General features: G+C 41.1%; 1 protein-coding gene across 5 annotated transcripts in view; it reads left to right on the top strand.

The window, feature by feature from the left end:
• The window catches only part of LOC128696087 (teneurin-m-like), a 395,373-nt gene that overhangs the window by 160,591 nt on the left and 218,718 nt on the right, over positions 1–16,064 (top strand). For 4 of the 5 annotated variants that reach the window (XM_070094985.1, XM_070094986.1, XM_070094984.1 and 1 more), the window contains one exon: positions 3,987–4,223. The exons of the other annotated variant lie outside the window; for it this stretch is intronic. In XM_070094985.1, the coding sequence (XP_069951086.1) occupies positions 4,034–4,223 (190 nt within the window). In that variant the 5' untranslated portion in view covers positions 3,987–4,033. The remainder of the gene's footprint in view (positions 1–3,986; positions 4,224–16,064) is intronic. 5 annotated transcript variants of the gene reach the window in all.

Genomic DNA, 16,064 nt, shown 5'->3' with positions numbered 1-16,064 from the left:
TAGTTGTACTTGTTTGATACACCTGATCTAACTTGATTAATCTCTTCGTTTCCCACTCTCTGAAATTCTCCCAGCCTCTTTAGCTTTGTTTCGCTTAGAGCTAGGATGTCCAGCTTCTTTTCCGTCATGGCATCAGCAGTCAGTTACTCCTCATTCATATTACATCCACGCACATTCATATAGCCACAATTCTGACTTTACTTTCCTGTAGTTTTAGTACAGAGTGCAGAGAAGGGGTTTAATAGTCGCTTGCTCCCGGCATTTCATTCGTCTTTTGCAACACGCTTGACTTACGGAGAAAGCATTCTTACAAACCACACCACTACTTTCCCATGCAGATGGAAGGAAGCGCTATAAGAACAAGAGCTATTAATAAGAACGGAAATCTGGTGTGTATGTACGTGAAGAACAAAAAGGCACAATACCGTGACTGGAACAATACACAAATAACACGCACATGGTCACACTAACATACGAGAGTGAGGGAGCTATTTGTTTATATACTGGCTCCCACACTCTTGTGTGCTAGTGTGTCTTGTAAATGGTACAACTCGGACCGAAACGTCTCTCTTATGTGCGGGTTATCTGTGTAGTGTATACACATGCGTAATCAGTTGTATAAATAGTAATAACAAGATGTGCCAATCATCCTAGGTGCTTTAGACAAAGAAAAAATATCAGCTATCTTATAAAAATGTAGAACTATGACCTGTGACTGTTGACTCTGTTACCGTTGCTACTACTGTTTTGAAGATCTCTTGTTCATTCTTGAGTAAAATTAGTATATATGAAGTGGAGGTTTTGCTTAAGGTTGTGGTGTGGGTGAAGAGTGGCGCCGGCAGTGTGGTAAAGTCTTGAGATGCACGAGCCACTGTAATGTTGAAGAAGGTTGAACACGTCAGCAAGTTCCGCAGACTGTTGTAACATACTCAGCACTCATAAATCACAGTGGCGAGAAATAGAAATACTCGTGTCAAGGGAGAGACAGAGAGAGTTAGTCGGTGTCCCCGTAAGTTTTCAGTGGTGACCAGCATTTTTGGTGTATGTATGTGTGTGTGTGTGTGTGTGTGTGTGTGTGTGTGTGTGTGTGTGTGTGTGTGTGTGTGTGTGTGTGTGTGTGTGAATTTCAGTGATGTGGTCTGAGTTTGCTGTTTCTCAACGTTAACTTTCTAACTCGATCGTACTAATTGTCAGTATAAGGTCAAGGGTATATTTTAATATGGTCAGTTCCACTATTTGACGATCTAATGGAAATTTACTAGTTTTATTTGTCTGACTGTTCATCCAAACTTCCTGCTGCTATTTTTTCTGCTGTTATAGCATTTGCTACATTACATTTTTGTCTTAAAATTAATATTACCGTGGATTAGGATGTTTAGGATTTGGGGTTAAAATATTTTTAAGTTCTCTCTCATCATGTGGGCTGTGGTGCTTACGTTCTGGGTACGGTAGCACCAACAGCCTAGTTGATCAGGCCATCAGCTATGAGATCCTGCCTTGGATTGAACCACTGTGGCGGTGGCCCCAGAAATTGTCTTAAGGCAGTGGTTCCCAAACTTTTTCAGCTTGTTACCCAATTTAACATGCCACATAAAGCATGTTACCCCTTTCACAAAATGTTGTTATTATTGATATATATGGCTAAATGTGAACGTATACAGCCTCGCAATCTCTGCTAATCCTAGCAAAACCATTGAAAACGTAAGAACCACACATACATTATATATAAAATTAATAATAGCTACAAATTCACAGTAACAGTGGGTAAATACTAACTATATACTGCACAGGGCAGTACACATACATACCAGCTTATGTCTACCTCGGCTGATGCTCACAGATAAACTGACAGTGTGAAATAGAGGCAGCCTCAGGAAGTGAGTGACGCATACTGGACAGGTCGATCTGGGCTACTGAGTGACTTTTGTCCTGAAGCATACTTGTCAAAATACTTTTGGGTTTCCACACACTTAGCTATATATTTCTTCTTTTCTAATACTGTATATTAGTTTTTGATGTTTATTGTTATTTGGTTTAACTTTATTACTTACTTATAATAGGTTTACTTTACAACTTTATATACTAAGACAAAGTTAATAATCCTCATACCGGGTACCGCATTGTTTTCTTGATTTTCAGAATTCATAACTTTTTTTTCTGTCACCCCTCCATTACCCCCCAAAAATGGTTAAATTACCCCCAGGGGGTAATTTACCCCCAGTTTGGGAACCACTGTCTTAAGGTAACCAGATGAGAATATATGTAGTGAAACGTGGGTTGTATTTACCGCGGAGTTCTACACATCGACGTTATTTAAACATGAGTTGTGCTTACCGTATAGTTTTTGCACATTATGAAGGACATTGTAATATTGTAAGTGTTTCCCGTAGAGTTACTTGGTTAGCGCTCTGTTTTGCTTGTTGTGTTAGTGTACCTGTAGTATACCTGGAGGGGGGCCGAGGGTCAACGCCCCCGCGGCTCAGACCGTGATCAGACAGGGTGTAGTGTCTTACACTATGTTAGGAGCTCTGAAAGCTGCTCATCTGTTATAAACCCGAGTTAATTGTGAAGGAAAGAGACAGGTCTCTGGACTAGCTATTTTTGGGGACCAGCGTTCCTGTTGTTCACTCGTAATGTACTTAGCTAAGTGTTAAACACGTGTGTTACATTCAGCGTTAGAGTGGTGGAGGTTCACTAATCACTGCCCGGCTCCTTACCAATTACGAGAACATAAGAAGTGAGCACTGCAGTAGGCCTCATGTCATGCTAGACAAGGCCGCCTTGAACCCAACCCTTCTTACTCCTTACCTATACCTTGATAAAGCTCGTTCTGCAACGTGTTATTTTAGTATATACGACAGGATGATATTTTGATAGTGATTTGAACGTTTTATTAACTGAACAATGTTTTTTGAATTACCAACAAGTTGTTCAGACACTTGTGAAACAGTTGGGTATCTTTATTGCTGACATGTCTCTCCTGCACAGCAGACTACTGTATTTAAATAGAGGTGATTTAAATACAGAAGAGCGGAAAAAGTGGGGAGGTACATTTTGGCAGTAAAGATATACAAGTTTTATCTATTAGAGTGGAGTAAGTGAAGTAACGCCTTGTGTTCACTGGAGTGAGTAAGATAACGCCCTGTGTTGTGTTCCCTGGAGTGAGTAAGATAACGCCCTGTGTTGTGTTCCCTGGAGTGAGTGAGATAACGCCCTGTGTTGTGTTCCCTGGAGTGAGTGAGATAACGCCCTGTGTTGTGTTCCCTGGAGTGAGTGAGATAACGCCCTGTGTTGTGTTCCTTGGAGTGAGTGAGATAACGCCCTGTGTTGTGTTCCCTGGAGTGAGTGAGATAACGCCCTGTGTTGTGTTCCCTGGAGTGAGTGAGATAACGCCCTGTGTTGTGTTCCCTGGAGTGAGTGAGATAACGCCCTGTGTTGTGTTCCCTGGAGTGAGTAAGATAACGCCCTGTGTTGTGTTCCCTGGAGTGAGTGAGATAACGCCCTGTGTTGTGTTCCCTGGAGTGAGTGAGATAACGCCCTGTGTTGTGTTCCTTGGAGTGAGTGAGATAACGCCCTGTGTTGTGTTCCCTGGAGTGAGTGAGATAACGCCCTGTGTTGTGTTCCCTGGAGTGAGTGAGATAACGCCCTGTGTTGTGTTCCCTGGAGTGAGTGAGATAACGCCCTGTGTTGTGTTCCCTGGAGTGAGTGAGATAACGCCCTGTGTTGTGTTCCCTGGAGTGAGTAAGATAACGCCCTGTGTTGTGTTCCCTGGAGTGAGTGAGATAACGCCCTGTGTTGTGTTCCCTGGAGTGAGTAAGATAACGCCCTGTGTTGTGTTCCCTGGAGTGAGTAAGATAACGCCCTGTGTTGTGTTCCCTGGAGTGAGTGAGATAACGCCCTGTGTTGTGTTCCCTGGAGTGAGTGAGGTAACGCCCTGTGTTGTGTTCCCTGGAGTGAGTGAGGTAACGCCCTGTGTTGTGTTTCAGGTGGCCTGCTGAGCGCCGGGGACGGGCCGGGTGGGGGTCGCAACGACATGTCACGTCTGAACGGTCGCGTGCACAACTCTGGTCCTCCTCACGGCACCTCCGCCCAATATCAGGCAGTACCCATCCAGTACCACCAAGGTGCCCCGGTCCAATACCAGGGCTCGCAGGGACACCCCGAGGAATTTGAGCCCTCCTGTCTAGTGAGGACTCCCTCAGGCAACGTCTATATACCCTCGGGTAAGTGCCCATCACACCTCGCCTCACTCTCCACAATGTTTGTTAATATAGCACACAGTGCGGGCGACACGTCGTTCATAAAGCATTCTGGTACTATTATATACTGACCTTTAGATCACTTGCGGTGTCACATTGTTTTTTTGACCTTTGTTCCTGACATCTTTGACACATTTATCTCGTTTGATTATAATAGTGTTGCCTTTTGTTTAGTTCTAACAGTGCGGAGTTTAAAAGACAAACTTTTTTTTTTTTTACTATCAAAACGAATTTTTTATACCTTTTAACAAAGTGTCCTTTTAAACTGACGAAATCTTCATTCTAATTGAAGTTAAACAAGTATTTGTCCAACTTTGAAAACATTCTACCACATGTAATAATGTTGATAAAATTACCGACAGTGAGCTCCTGGAGAGCGAAACGTTGCCACAATAAAAATGTCACATTAGTTGCACTTGTGTCCTTTTACTTTGCATTCTAGCCCGTGGTTTAACAGTAGGTTTAGAGGCAGAGTTAAACTAAGTAACACATACTTCTTGAGATGTACATTGGGCAGATTAATAACATTATCAGGAGATGAATTCTGAGCAAACAGTTGTTGTTGTAACTTGATGTTGAGTTTTGCCCGGTGTTGAGTGCTGCTGTAGTGTGGCGTGTCACACGGAGATATTCACTTAAAATATGGAATTGATCTTTGTTGACCATCTCTTTTAAGGTTTGTTTCATGTGTTCCTCCTTGCTAAAGGTATCCTTGATTTTTTGTTTGATCCTCCGTCAGAACATCCTTCAAGTGTTCCTCAGTATAGGGGAGTAAACCGACTCATTCCCCTAGCTATCCGCCTTTGTAAACTTGCAATCTCATTCTCAGACAGAGATAAATATATGTACATCAGCTAATCTCCTTTCTTGTTTACGTGTGATTACACTTCCACGCTCGGTGGGACGTGTTGCGTGGGAGGTTATAAGTAAGGTAAAATCTCAGCCTTATAGGTCTTCTGGTCTGTTGTTTTTACTATTCCTTAATAATGTGAGAAATCAGGAAAGCGTTTGGAATTTCACATTTTTTGTGAAATTCCGAACGCTATACAATATATATATATATATATATATATATATATATATATATATATATATATATATATATATATATATATATATATATATATATATGCAAGGAATTCGCGAGAGCATGCGAAATATACACAAACACTGATCTCTGGCTGAAGGAGACTCGAACCTACGAACCTTAGGACAAGGTACGCAGTGCTTTACTAATCTACCCACACTGGACCAATACCTTGGCGTGTAGCATGCGCTACACGTTTGATCCAAGGCAGCCAGCTTTCAGGGAGAAGGCTTACAGCTTTTCATCTCATCCCCTGCATGCATCAGCCTTACTAGAGATTTGAACAATGCAAGGAATTCGCGAGAGCATGCGATATATATATACATATACATATATGCGACTATTGGCAGAAAGGTGGGCTAGTGCAAAGATGAGTAGTGGGGGGGTTGAAGAGGGTTGGAATAGTTTTAAAAATGCAGTATTAGAATGTGGGGCAGAAGTTTGTGGTTATAGGAGGGTGGGGGCAGGAGGAAAGAGGAGTGATTGGTGGAATGATGAAGTAAAGGGTGTGATAAAAGAGAAAAAGGTAGCTTATGAGAGGTTTTTACAAAGCAGAAGTGTTATAAGAAGAGCAGAGTATATGGAGAGTAAAGGAAAGGTGAAGAGAGTGGTGAGAGAGTGCAAAAGGAGAGCAGATGATAGAGTGGGAGAGGCACTGTCAAGAAATTTTAATGAAAATAAGAAAAAATTTTGGAGTGAGTTAAACAAGTTAAGAAAGCCTAGGGAAAGTATGGATTTGTCAGCTAAAAACAGAGTAGGGGAATTAGTAGATGGGGAAAGGGAGGTATTAGGTAGATGGCGAGAATATTTTGAGGAACTTTTAAATGTTGAAGAAAGGGAGGCGGTAATTTCATGCACTGGCCAGGGAGGTATACCATCTTTTAGGAGTGAAGAAGAGCAGAATGTAAGTGTGGTGGAGGTACGTGAGGCATTACGTAGAATGAAAGGGGGTAAAGCAGCTGGAACTGATGGGATCATGACAGAAATGTTAAAAGCAGGGGGGGATATAGTGTTGGAGTGGTTGGTACTTATGTTTAATAAATGTATGAAAGAGGGGAAGGTACCTAGGGATTGGCGGAGAGCATGTATAGTCCCTTTATATAAAGGGAAAGGGGACAAAAGAGATTGTAAAAATTATAGAGGAATAAGTTTACTGAGTATACCAGAAAAAGTATACGGTAGGGTTATAATTGAAAGAATTAGAGGTAAGACAGAATGTAGGATTGCGGATGAGCAAGGAGGTTTCAGAGTGGGTAGGGGATGTGTAGATCAAGTGTTTACATTGAAGCATATATGTGAACAGTATTTAGATAAAGGTAGGGAAGTTTATATTGCATTTATGGATTTAGAAAAGGCATATGATAGTGGATAGAGGAGCAATGTGGCAGATGTTGCAAGTATATGGAATAGGTGGTAAGTTACTAAATGCTGTTAAGTGTTTTTATGAGGATAGTGAGGCTCAGGTTAGGGTGTGTAGAAGAGAGGGAGACTACTTCCCGGTAAAAGTAGGTCTTAGACAGGGATGTGTAATGTCACCATGGTTGTTTAATATATTTATAGATGGGGTTGTAAAACAAGTAAATGCTAGGGTGTTCGGGAGAGGGGTGAGGTTAAATTATGGGGAATCAAATTCAAAATGGGAATTGACACAGTTACTTTTTGCTGATGATACTGTGCTTATGGGAGATTCTAAAGAAAAATTGCAAAGGCTAGTGGATGAGTTTGAGAATGTATGTAAAGGTAGAAAGTTGAAAGTGAACATAGAAAAGAGTAAGGTGATGAGGGTATCAAATGATTTAGATAAAGAAAAATTGGATATCAAATTGGGGAGGAGTATGGAGAAGTGAATGTTTTCAGATACTTGGGAGTTGACGTGTCGGCGGATGGATTTATGAAGGATGAGGTTAATCATAGAATTGATGAGGGAAAAAGGTGAGTGGTGCGTTGAGGTATATGTGGAGTCAAAAAACGTTATCTATGGAGGCAAAGAAGGGAATGTATGAAAGTATAGTAGTACCAACACTCTTATATGGATGTGAAGCTTGGGTGGTAAATGCAGCAGCGAGGAGACGGTTGGAGGCAGTGGAGATGTCCTGTCTAAGGGCAATGTGTGGTGTAAATATTATGCAGAAAATTAGGAGTGTGGAAATTAGGAGAAGGTGTGGAGTTAATAAAAGCATTAGTCAGAGGGCAGAAGAGGGGTTGTTGAGGTGGTTTGGTCATTTAGAGAGAATGGATCAAAGTAGAATGACATGGAAAACATATAAATCTATAGGGGAAGGAAGGAGGGGTAGGGGTCGTCCTCGAAAGGGTTGAAAAGAGGGGGTAAAGGAGGTTTTGTGGGCGAGGGGCTTGGACTTCCAGCAAGCGTGCATGAGCGTGTTAGATAGGAGTGAATGGAGACGAATGATACTTGGGACCTGACGATCTGTTGGAGTGTGAGCAGGGTAATATTTAGTGAAGGGATTCAGGGAAACCGGTTATTTTCATATAGTCGGACTCGAGTCCTGGAAATGGGAAGTACAATGCCTGCACTTTAAAGGAGCGGTTTGGGATATTGGCAGTTTGGAGGGATATGTTGTATATCTTTATACGTATATGCTTCTAAACTGTTGTATTCTGAGCACCTCTGCAAAAACAGTGATAATGTGTGAGTGTGGTGAAAGTGTTGAATGATGAAAGTATTTTCTTTTTGGGGATTTTCTTTCTTTTTTGGGTCACCCTGCCTCGGTGGGAGACGGCCGACTTGTTGAAAATATATATATATATATATATATATATATATATATATATATATATATATATATATATATATATATATATATATATATATATATATATTGTATTGTGTGTGTGTGTGTATTTACTCACACCTCACTAACCATCCTTCACCCAAATGCCTCTTCCTCTCTCTCCCATATTGGAGATACGGCAAGATCTTCCCTGTGTCATGTATCTTGTGATCGTCCACTTCGTCATCTCTGATTCTTCTCCCTTCCTGTATCCTTAGTCTTATCTATTATCTTTAACTTGGCAGACTCGTCTTTTTCTTTAACCAGAGAATGGCGTGTACTTACCTATTTGGGTTTTTGGCCAGGGTCGAACTGTAGCTCTTGGCTCGAAATCCTAACCGTGAATGACCCTGGAAGGTGTTGATCATCCAGTGATGATGTGTGTGTTGATGTGTCGTTCTTCTGTTACTGATGCTGTTCCATCTTTCCTTATTCTGGTGTTATTGAGGTTATTCCCTCCTCCGTTACTTGTATGATATTGTGTTATTTACATTTTTGTAATCCGCGTTGTTAATCTTACTTCCTATTCTCTAGCTCTTCTACTTGTAGCAGTCTATCATTCACTCTTTATTTATTACGTTTATGTTACATTATTCAAGTGTTCTTAGCAGCAGATAATCTCTCTCTCTCTCTCTCTCTGTCTGTGTCTGTCTGTCTCTCTCTCTCTCTCTCTCTCTCTCTCTCTCTCTCTCTCTCTCTCTCTCTCTCTCTCTCTCTCTCTCTCTCTCTCTCTCTCTCTCTCCCCTAGCATCTTCCCTTATCACTGTCACCAATGGAACTTTATATCATCCTTCCTCTTCATTCTTGCCTTCCTCTTACCCTCCTCCTCTCCTTCCGTTTCTCCTCCTTTTGTAATGCTTCCTTCCTCTTAGCCTCGATCATCATCTTCGCCTCGTTCTTCATTCATTCCTTCACTCATTTCCCCTTCCCATTCTTTCTTCCCCATCATGGCGCCTCTCTCTCATATATCCCTTCCCCTTTTCCCCCCATCTTTCCTTATCTCCCATCTTCCTTTCTCTCTCGCATCCTTCAGCTCTTTTCCTTGCCTCCTCTCGCCCTGCTTCCTTCACTTCCATCCTTCCCTCCCTTCTTCCTCCCAGTCACTTCTCTCTCCAGTTGTTGGTGTTTATAAAGTCGCTGTTTTGTGGATGTGGCTGCCACTGTTGTTTTTGCGAGGTAGACAGGTGCCTAATATATGTCGTGCCGAATAGGTAAAACTGCTCAATTAGCAAGAACTCATTTAAAATTAAGTCCTGTCTAAAATTTTCTCTTTTACGCTTAAAGAATGATATTTGCGAAATTATTGCATACACAAATTTTCTATTGCCTTATTCGGCAAGAAGGGCGTTGTTATTTAAGCCAAAATCGCAAGTTTTACCTATTCGGCACGACATTATATATATATACTCACCTACTTGTGATTGCAAGGGTAGAGACTCACCTCCTGGCCCCGCTTTTTCACTGATCGCTACTAGGTCCTCTCTCTCTGCTCCATGAGCTTTATCATACCTCGTTTTAAAGCTATGTATGGTTCCTGCCTCCACTACCTCACTTTCCAGACTATTCCACTTCCTGACAACTCTGTGACTGAAGAAGTACTTCCCAACATCCCTTTGACTCGGATGAATCTTCAACTTCCAATTGTGACCCCTTGTTTCTGTGTCCCCTCTCTGGAACATCCTGTCTCTGTCCACCTTATCTATTCCTCGTAATATTTTGTGTGTCGTTATAATATCTCCCCTAACCCTCCTGTCCTCCAGTGTCGTCAGGCCTATTTCCCTTAACCTTTCTTCGTAGAACATTCCCCTTAGCTCTGGAACAAGTCTTGTTGCAAACGTTTGCACTTTCTCTAATTTCTTGACGTGCTTGACCAGGTGTGGGTTGCAAACTGGTGCTGCATACTCCAGTATGGGCCTGACGTACACGGTGTACAGTGTCTTGAACGATTCTTTACTGAGGTATCGGAACTCTTATCCTCAGATTTGCTAGGCGCCCATATGCTGCAGCAGTTATCTGGTTAATGTGTGCTTCCGGAGACGTGCTCGGTGTTATACTCACCCTAGGATCTTTCTCCTTAAGTGAAGTTTGCAGTCTTTGGCCACCTAGCCTATACTCTGCTGTCTTCTTTGCCCTTCCCCGATCTTCATGACTTTGCATTTGGCTGGGTTAAATTCGAGTAGCGTGTGTGTGTGTATTTTAAGTTGTGTGTGACAGTGTTGGTCACGTACACATACTGTACTCTATAAACGCGCACACATTTTGTTCACGGCGTTTAATGTTAGTGGCAAGGTTGGAACAGCTCTCCCCCTCTCCCCTACCCCCTCCCGCTCCCCCACACACAACTGCATACGTACCATGTGTATGTGTGTGGGTTTGTGTGTACACATTATATACACGCACATATATTTGTGTCTGCGCGTTATATACTCCGCTGCGATATTTATATGACTGAAAAAACTGTTTATTTCGTTTGTTTGGTTAATCCGCCGTGTTTGGTGTTTTATATCTGCCGTATGTCCTGAAAAATGGCATGAGTGCCTTCCATTTACACAAATACAGACAGCGTTTACACACATACAGGCGGCATTTACAGGAATACAACCAGTATTTACAGGAATACAGTCAGCATTTATATACAGCCATTATTTACAGGAATATAGCTAGCATTTACACAAATGTAGCCATCATTTCCACAAATAGTTTTTACAGAAATAGTCACCATTTACACAAATAGTCAGCATATACACAAATAGCCAGTATTTACACACACACACACACACACACACACATATATATATATATATATATATATATATATATATATATATATATATATATATATATATATATATATATATATATATATATATATATATATATATATATATATATATATATATATATATATACAGCGCTATTTATACGTGATGTAAATGTGACCAATTTTCATGGTTTTTCCTACTCTGGAAGCCCGGCCTCAGACCAGGCTTAACTGGTGAATTGCCTGATCTGTCAGGCTTTTTCTGTTTGCATCCGGCAGGCACGCTCCTATCTGTCAGTTATTTTTTTATCTTTTCTACACACACACACACACACACACACACACACACACACACACACACACACACACACACACACACACAGGACCCTGTACACCGTGTACGTTAGGCCCATATTGGAACCCACACCTAGCCAAGCACGTAGAGAAACTAGAGAAAGTGCAAAGGTTTGCAACAAGACTAATCTCAGAGCTAAGAGGTATGTCCTACGAGGAGAGGTTAAGGGAAATCAACCTGACGACACTGGAGGACAGGAGAGATAGGGGGGACATGATAACGACATACAAAATACTGAGAGGAATTGACAAGGTGGACAAAGACAGGATGTTCCAGAGATTGGACACAGTAACAAGGGGACACAGTTGGAAGTTGAAGACACAGATGAATCACAGGGATGTTAGGAAGTATTTCTTCAGCCACAGAGTAGTCAGTAAGTGGAATAGTTTGGGAAGCGATGTAGTGGAGGCAGGATCCATACATAGCTTTAAGCAGAGGTATGATAAAGCTCACGGTTCAGAGAGAGTGACCTAGTAGCGATCAGTGAAGAGGCGGGGCCAGGAGCTCGGACTCGACCCCCGCAACCTCAACTAGGTGAGTACACACACACACACATATATATATATATATATATATATATATATATATATATATACATGTCGTGCCGAATAGGCAGAACTTGCGATCTTGGCTTAAATAGCAACGCTCATCTTGCCATATAAGACAAGTGAGAATTTGTGTATGCAATAATATCGCTAAAATCATTCTGAACCTAACGAAAAAAATATATTTGATTGTGTTTGTTTAATATTAAATTATTGTAAACAAATCTAAAATATATTTACTTGGGTTAGGCTAAAATAAATTGTTCTTGTTATAATAAGGTTACGTAAGTTTTCTAAGTTCCTTTTGGTGCAAAATTACAAATTTTTACATCAACATTTATGAAAAAAATATATCTTTAAACGTATAAAAGAAAATTTCAGAAAGGACTTAATTTTAAATGAGTTCTTGCTAATTGACCAGTTTTACATATTCGGCACGACATATATATATATATATATATATATATATATATATATATATATATATATATATATATATATATATATATATATATATATATATATATGCAAAACAACCTCTGTGAAAGAATAGAGAAGTTCCAAGCGCTTTCGTGACTACTCCCATTATCATTGTTCCTTGATAATGTGAGTAGTCACGAAAGCGCTTGGAACTTCTCACTTCTGCATATTCTGAAATCACCTGTTTACTGTGATCTTATTACATATATATATATATATATATATATATATATATATATATATATATATATATATATATATATATATATATATATGTCGTGCCGAATAGGTAAATCTGGTCAATTAGCAAGAACTCATTTAAAATTAAGTCCTTTCTAAAATTTTCTCTTATGTGTTTAAAGATACATTTTTCATTTATGTTAATGCAAAAATTAATAATAATTTTGTACTAAAAGAAACTCAGAAAACTTACCTAACCTTATTATAACAAGCTCAATTTAATTTAGCCTAACGAAACTAAATATATTTTAGACAAGTTTACAATAATTTAATAATAAACTAAAACACTGGAATCATTTTTTTTTCGTTATGTTCAGAATGATTTTTGGAAAATTAGTGCATACACAAAATTTCGCTTGGCTTATTCGGCAAGAAGAGCGTTGGTATTTAAGCCAAAATCAGGCCCTGATCCACCGGGAGGCCTGGTCATGGGCCGGGCCGCGGGGCACGTTGATCCCAGGAATAACCTCCAGGTAACCAGGTAAATCGCAAGTTTTACCTATTCGGCACGACATATATATCACATACACGGTGGCCACTTTATTAAGTACACCACCTGTACACTTGCTCGTTAATGTCATCAGCCAGTCAGCTGGAAGCACCTCAGTGCCTATAAATATGCAGAAATGATAAAGAGGTTCAGTTGTTGATCAGACCAAACATCAAAATGGGGAAGAAATATGATCTGTATATAATGTCCCTTCAGTTGTATTCCTCTGTGCGTAAGCGATAAAGTAACACAATAATCGACACCTGGAAAATCCTCGAGGTGCTGGTCCCAAACCTGAACACTGAAATCACTACGTGTAACAACTAGAGACTTGGCGGACAGTGTAGAATGCACTGAGAGAGAATTCCATAAGTGTCAAGAGTTCCACGACTCTTCAGTGTCCTCTCTCCATGCATACGGGGATTTACCAACAAACATTTGGTGGCCTTCAAGAGGAAACTGGACAAGTTCCTGAAATCAGTGTCTGATCAGCTGGGCTGTGGTTCGTTCACTGGACTACGTGCGATCAGCAGTAACAGCCAGGTTGATCAGGCCTTGATCCAGGAGGCCTGGCCTGAGACCGGGCCACGGGGGGCATTGAGTCCAGGAAAGGTACTTCAGGTATCCTTCAAGGTGTTAATCTTGGTTCATTTGCACTTATCTCTTTGTTTAGAAAAACCCTTGAGATCAGTCACAGGTATGTCACCGGGAGGACAACGGAGGCCTATGGAGGGGGAGAGAGGCCTAATGTCTTTCGGAACGGGAGCCATTCCCGTTTGTCGACGCATAACTCTCCCCGTTGTCATGGCGTGTGCCGTTACCGTTTATTAAACAGAGGTTCGCCCTTTCTTGGTACAGGATGAAAGGTTATCGTTCCACTCCGGGTAACAGCGGGCCACGTCAGGTTTGAAGGCCAGAAATATCGCATATGACCTACCAGCCTGACTGACGTGGAGAAAGTGAAGTTTTAGATGCCGCCTGTCATTGATTGAGCGTTGATGTATTATGTACTTGTGATATTTGTAGAGTGATCTGCCTTATGTAGCTGTGATATTTGTTGAGTGATCTGCCTGATGTGATATTTGTAGAGTGATCTGCCTTATGTAGCTGTGATATTTGTTGAGTGATCTGCCTGATGTGATATTTATAGAGTGATCTGCCTTATGTAGCTGTGATATTTGTTGAGTGATCTGCCTGAAGTGGTGGTGATATGAACTACCATATGTAGTGGTGTTGCTTGTGTGTTGCACTTCCTGCGGCTCTTAACTCACTCTCTGTAAGTCACTGAGATCCTTCATATTTCCACATGCAAATTGACATATTTTTTATATGAATTGTTTGTTGTTAGGTTAACGTGATATGAAGTATGTATATCTTAACACTAACCTTAATAAACATTGGTTAACGAGTGGGTATGTAACCTTAATAACATTACTAAACAGTGGTTAACGAGTGGGTGTGTATACCTGGAGAAGGTTTCGGGGGTCAACGCCCCTGCGGCCTGGTCTGCGACTCGGTCTGTGTAACTTAACAATAACATTAATAAACATTGGTTAAACGAGTGGTTGTGCAACCGTAACACAGTCTTAATGAACATTGATCAGTGGAAGGGATAAACCCACAAGGGAACAGTAATGTAAATATTAGGATAAGCTGCCAGTACCTAGGGCATGATTGATCAGATCACCCAGGCGGCCTGGTCCAGGACCGGGCTGCGGGGGCGATGACCCCCTGAATTGTCTACAGGTAGTCTAGAGGTAGAAAAAGCCAGAGGTGGCACTGAAAGCCAAGACACGTAGCAAAACGAAGATTTGTCCAAGGGTCTGCCATCCTGATAGAGCAAGTGCACCAATGACTAAAGCTCATATTTGCCGATTTTGTATCTTTCCCTGTGATCAGCAGCACCTCCCTGTTTACACAGGTATAGTTCCACGCTAAGAGTCTTCCGTTCTTACAAGGATGGATAGTGATCCTTTTTGGACCGTTACCAGGATTACTGGAGTCTAGCTTTTGTGTGTTCCGAGAGTCAACACCCTCGCGGCCTAATCCCAGGTTTTGTCTCTGCCGGGCATCTAGCAGTAGCGAGGCTCCTCCTGATGTTTCTTGCTTGCCGACCCTTACTATTGAGACAGTTTAGACCATATTAGTCCGCTTCTCCTTGCTGTAAATACACCTGTATTCAGTGTGAACTGGGGCAGGAAGGCTGAGATTCTTTGCAATATGGATTTTCTGCTGTCTTTTCAAGAGTAATAAAATAACTAGTGCCCTGGTGTGATGAAAGAGACGAACTGTGCATTAGAACACTTGTGTTCAGTTCAGGGTAATTATTAGAAGACTTAAGCCAGTTTGGGAGACACTTTTCATGTAATGGATGTCGTGAATAATGAGTGTCCTTATCTAAGCACCATATTTTCTGCTGATTTTTTGTCTTGTTTTAGCAGTGCATTGTGTTGTTTTAGAAGTGCCTTGTGTTGTTTTAGCAGTGTCTTGTGTTGTTTTAGAAGTGTCTTGTGTTATTTTCACTATGCCGAGGTATTTTGTTGAAGGCACAGTGTGGGGAGACGGGGCACAGCTGTTCCTCCATTGAAGCTCTGAAGGCAGTCTTTGTCACTGACTTTCACTCATGTCTTTTATCCCTTTCATGAGTGCGGCATATTTAATTCAGATCCTCCTCTTACCAGGCTAGAGTCTTTGCCAGGCTGGATCCTCTTAGAAAAGTTGTGGCTTGAGTTAAATTGCCTCTCTTTGAAGTCTCGTTGGTGACAGTACATTGCCTTGTTAATAAGGAAGGATCGTAGTTTTTTTCTACTTACAAAGGTACCTTGGTGCTAAAGGGAATTGGAGGTACCTTACCTTTGTATCAAACGTGATTATAATCCATTACCATGGCGCTGTGTGGCCTGTACGGTTTTTATACATTCCCATCGAAGAGAACAGTGATTTTCATTGTGTGTCTTCAGGCGTTCCTGCGAACGATTTACCAACCTTCTAAGACTGACCACAAGGATCCTCCTCCTCAACGAGGCTGTTCGTGCTAGCGACCCAAAAGCGTAGA

This window comes from Cherax quadricarinatus, chromosome 48, assembly GCF_038502225.1.
Source record: "Cherax quadricarinatus isolate ZL_2023a chromosome 48, ASM3850222v1, whole genome shotgun sequence".
In the NCBI taxonomy this organism is placed as follows: domain Eukaryota; kingdom Metazoa; phylum Arthropoda; class Malacostraca; order Decapoda; family Parastacidae; genus Cherax; species Cherax quadricarinatus.
Note: the sequence above shows the minus strand (reverse complement) of the source record. Positions and strands in the feature narration are given on the sequence as shown.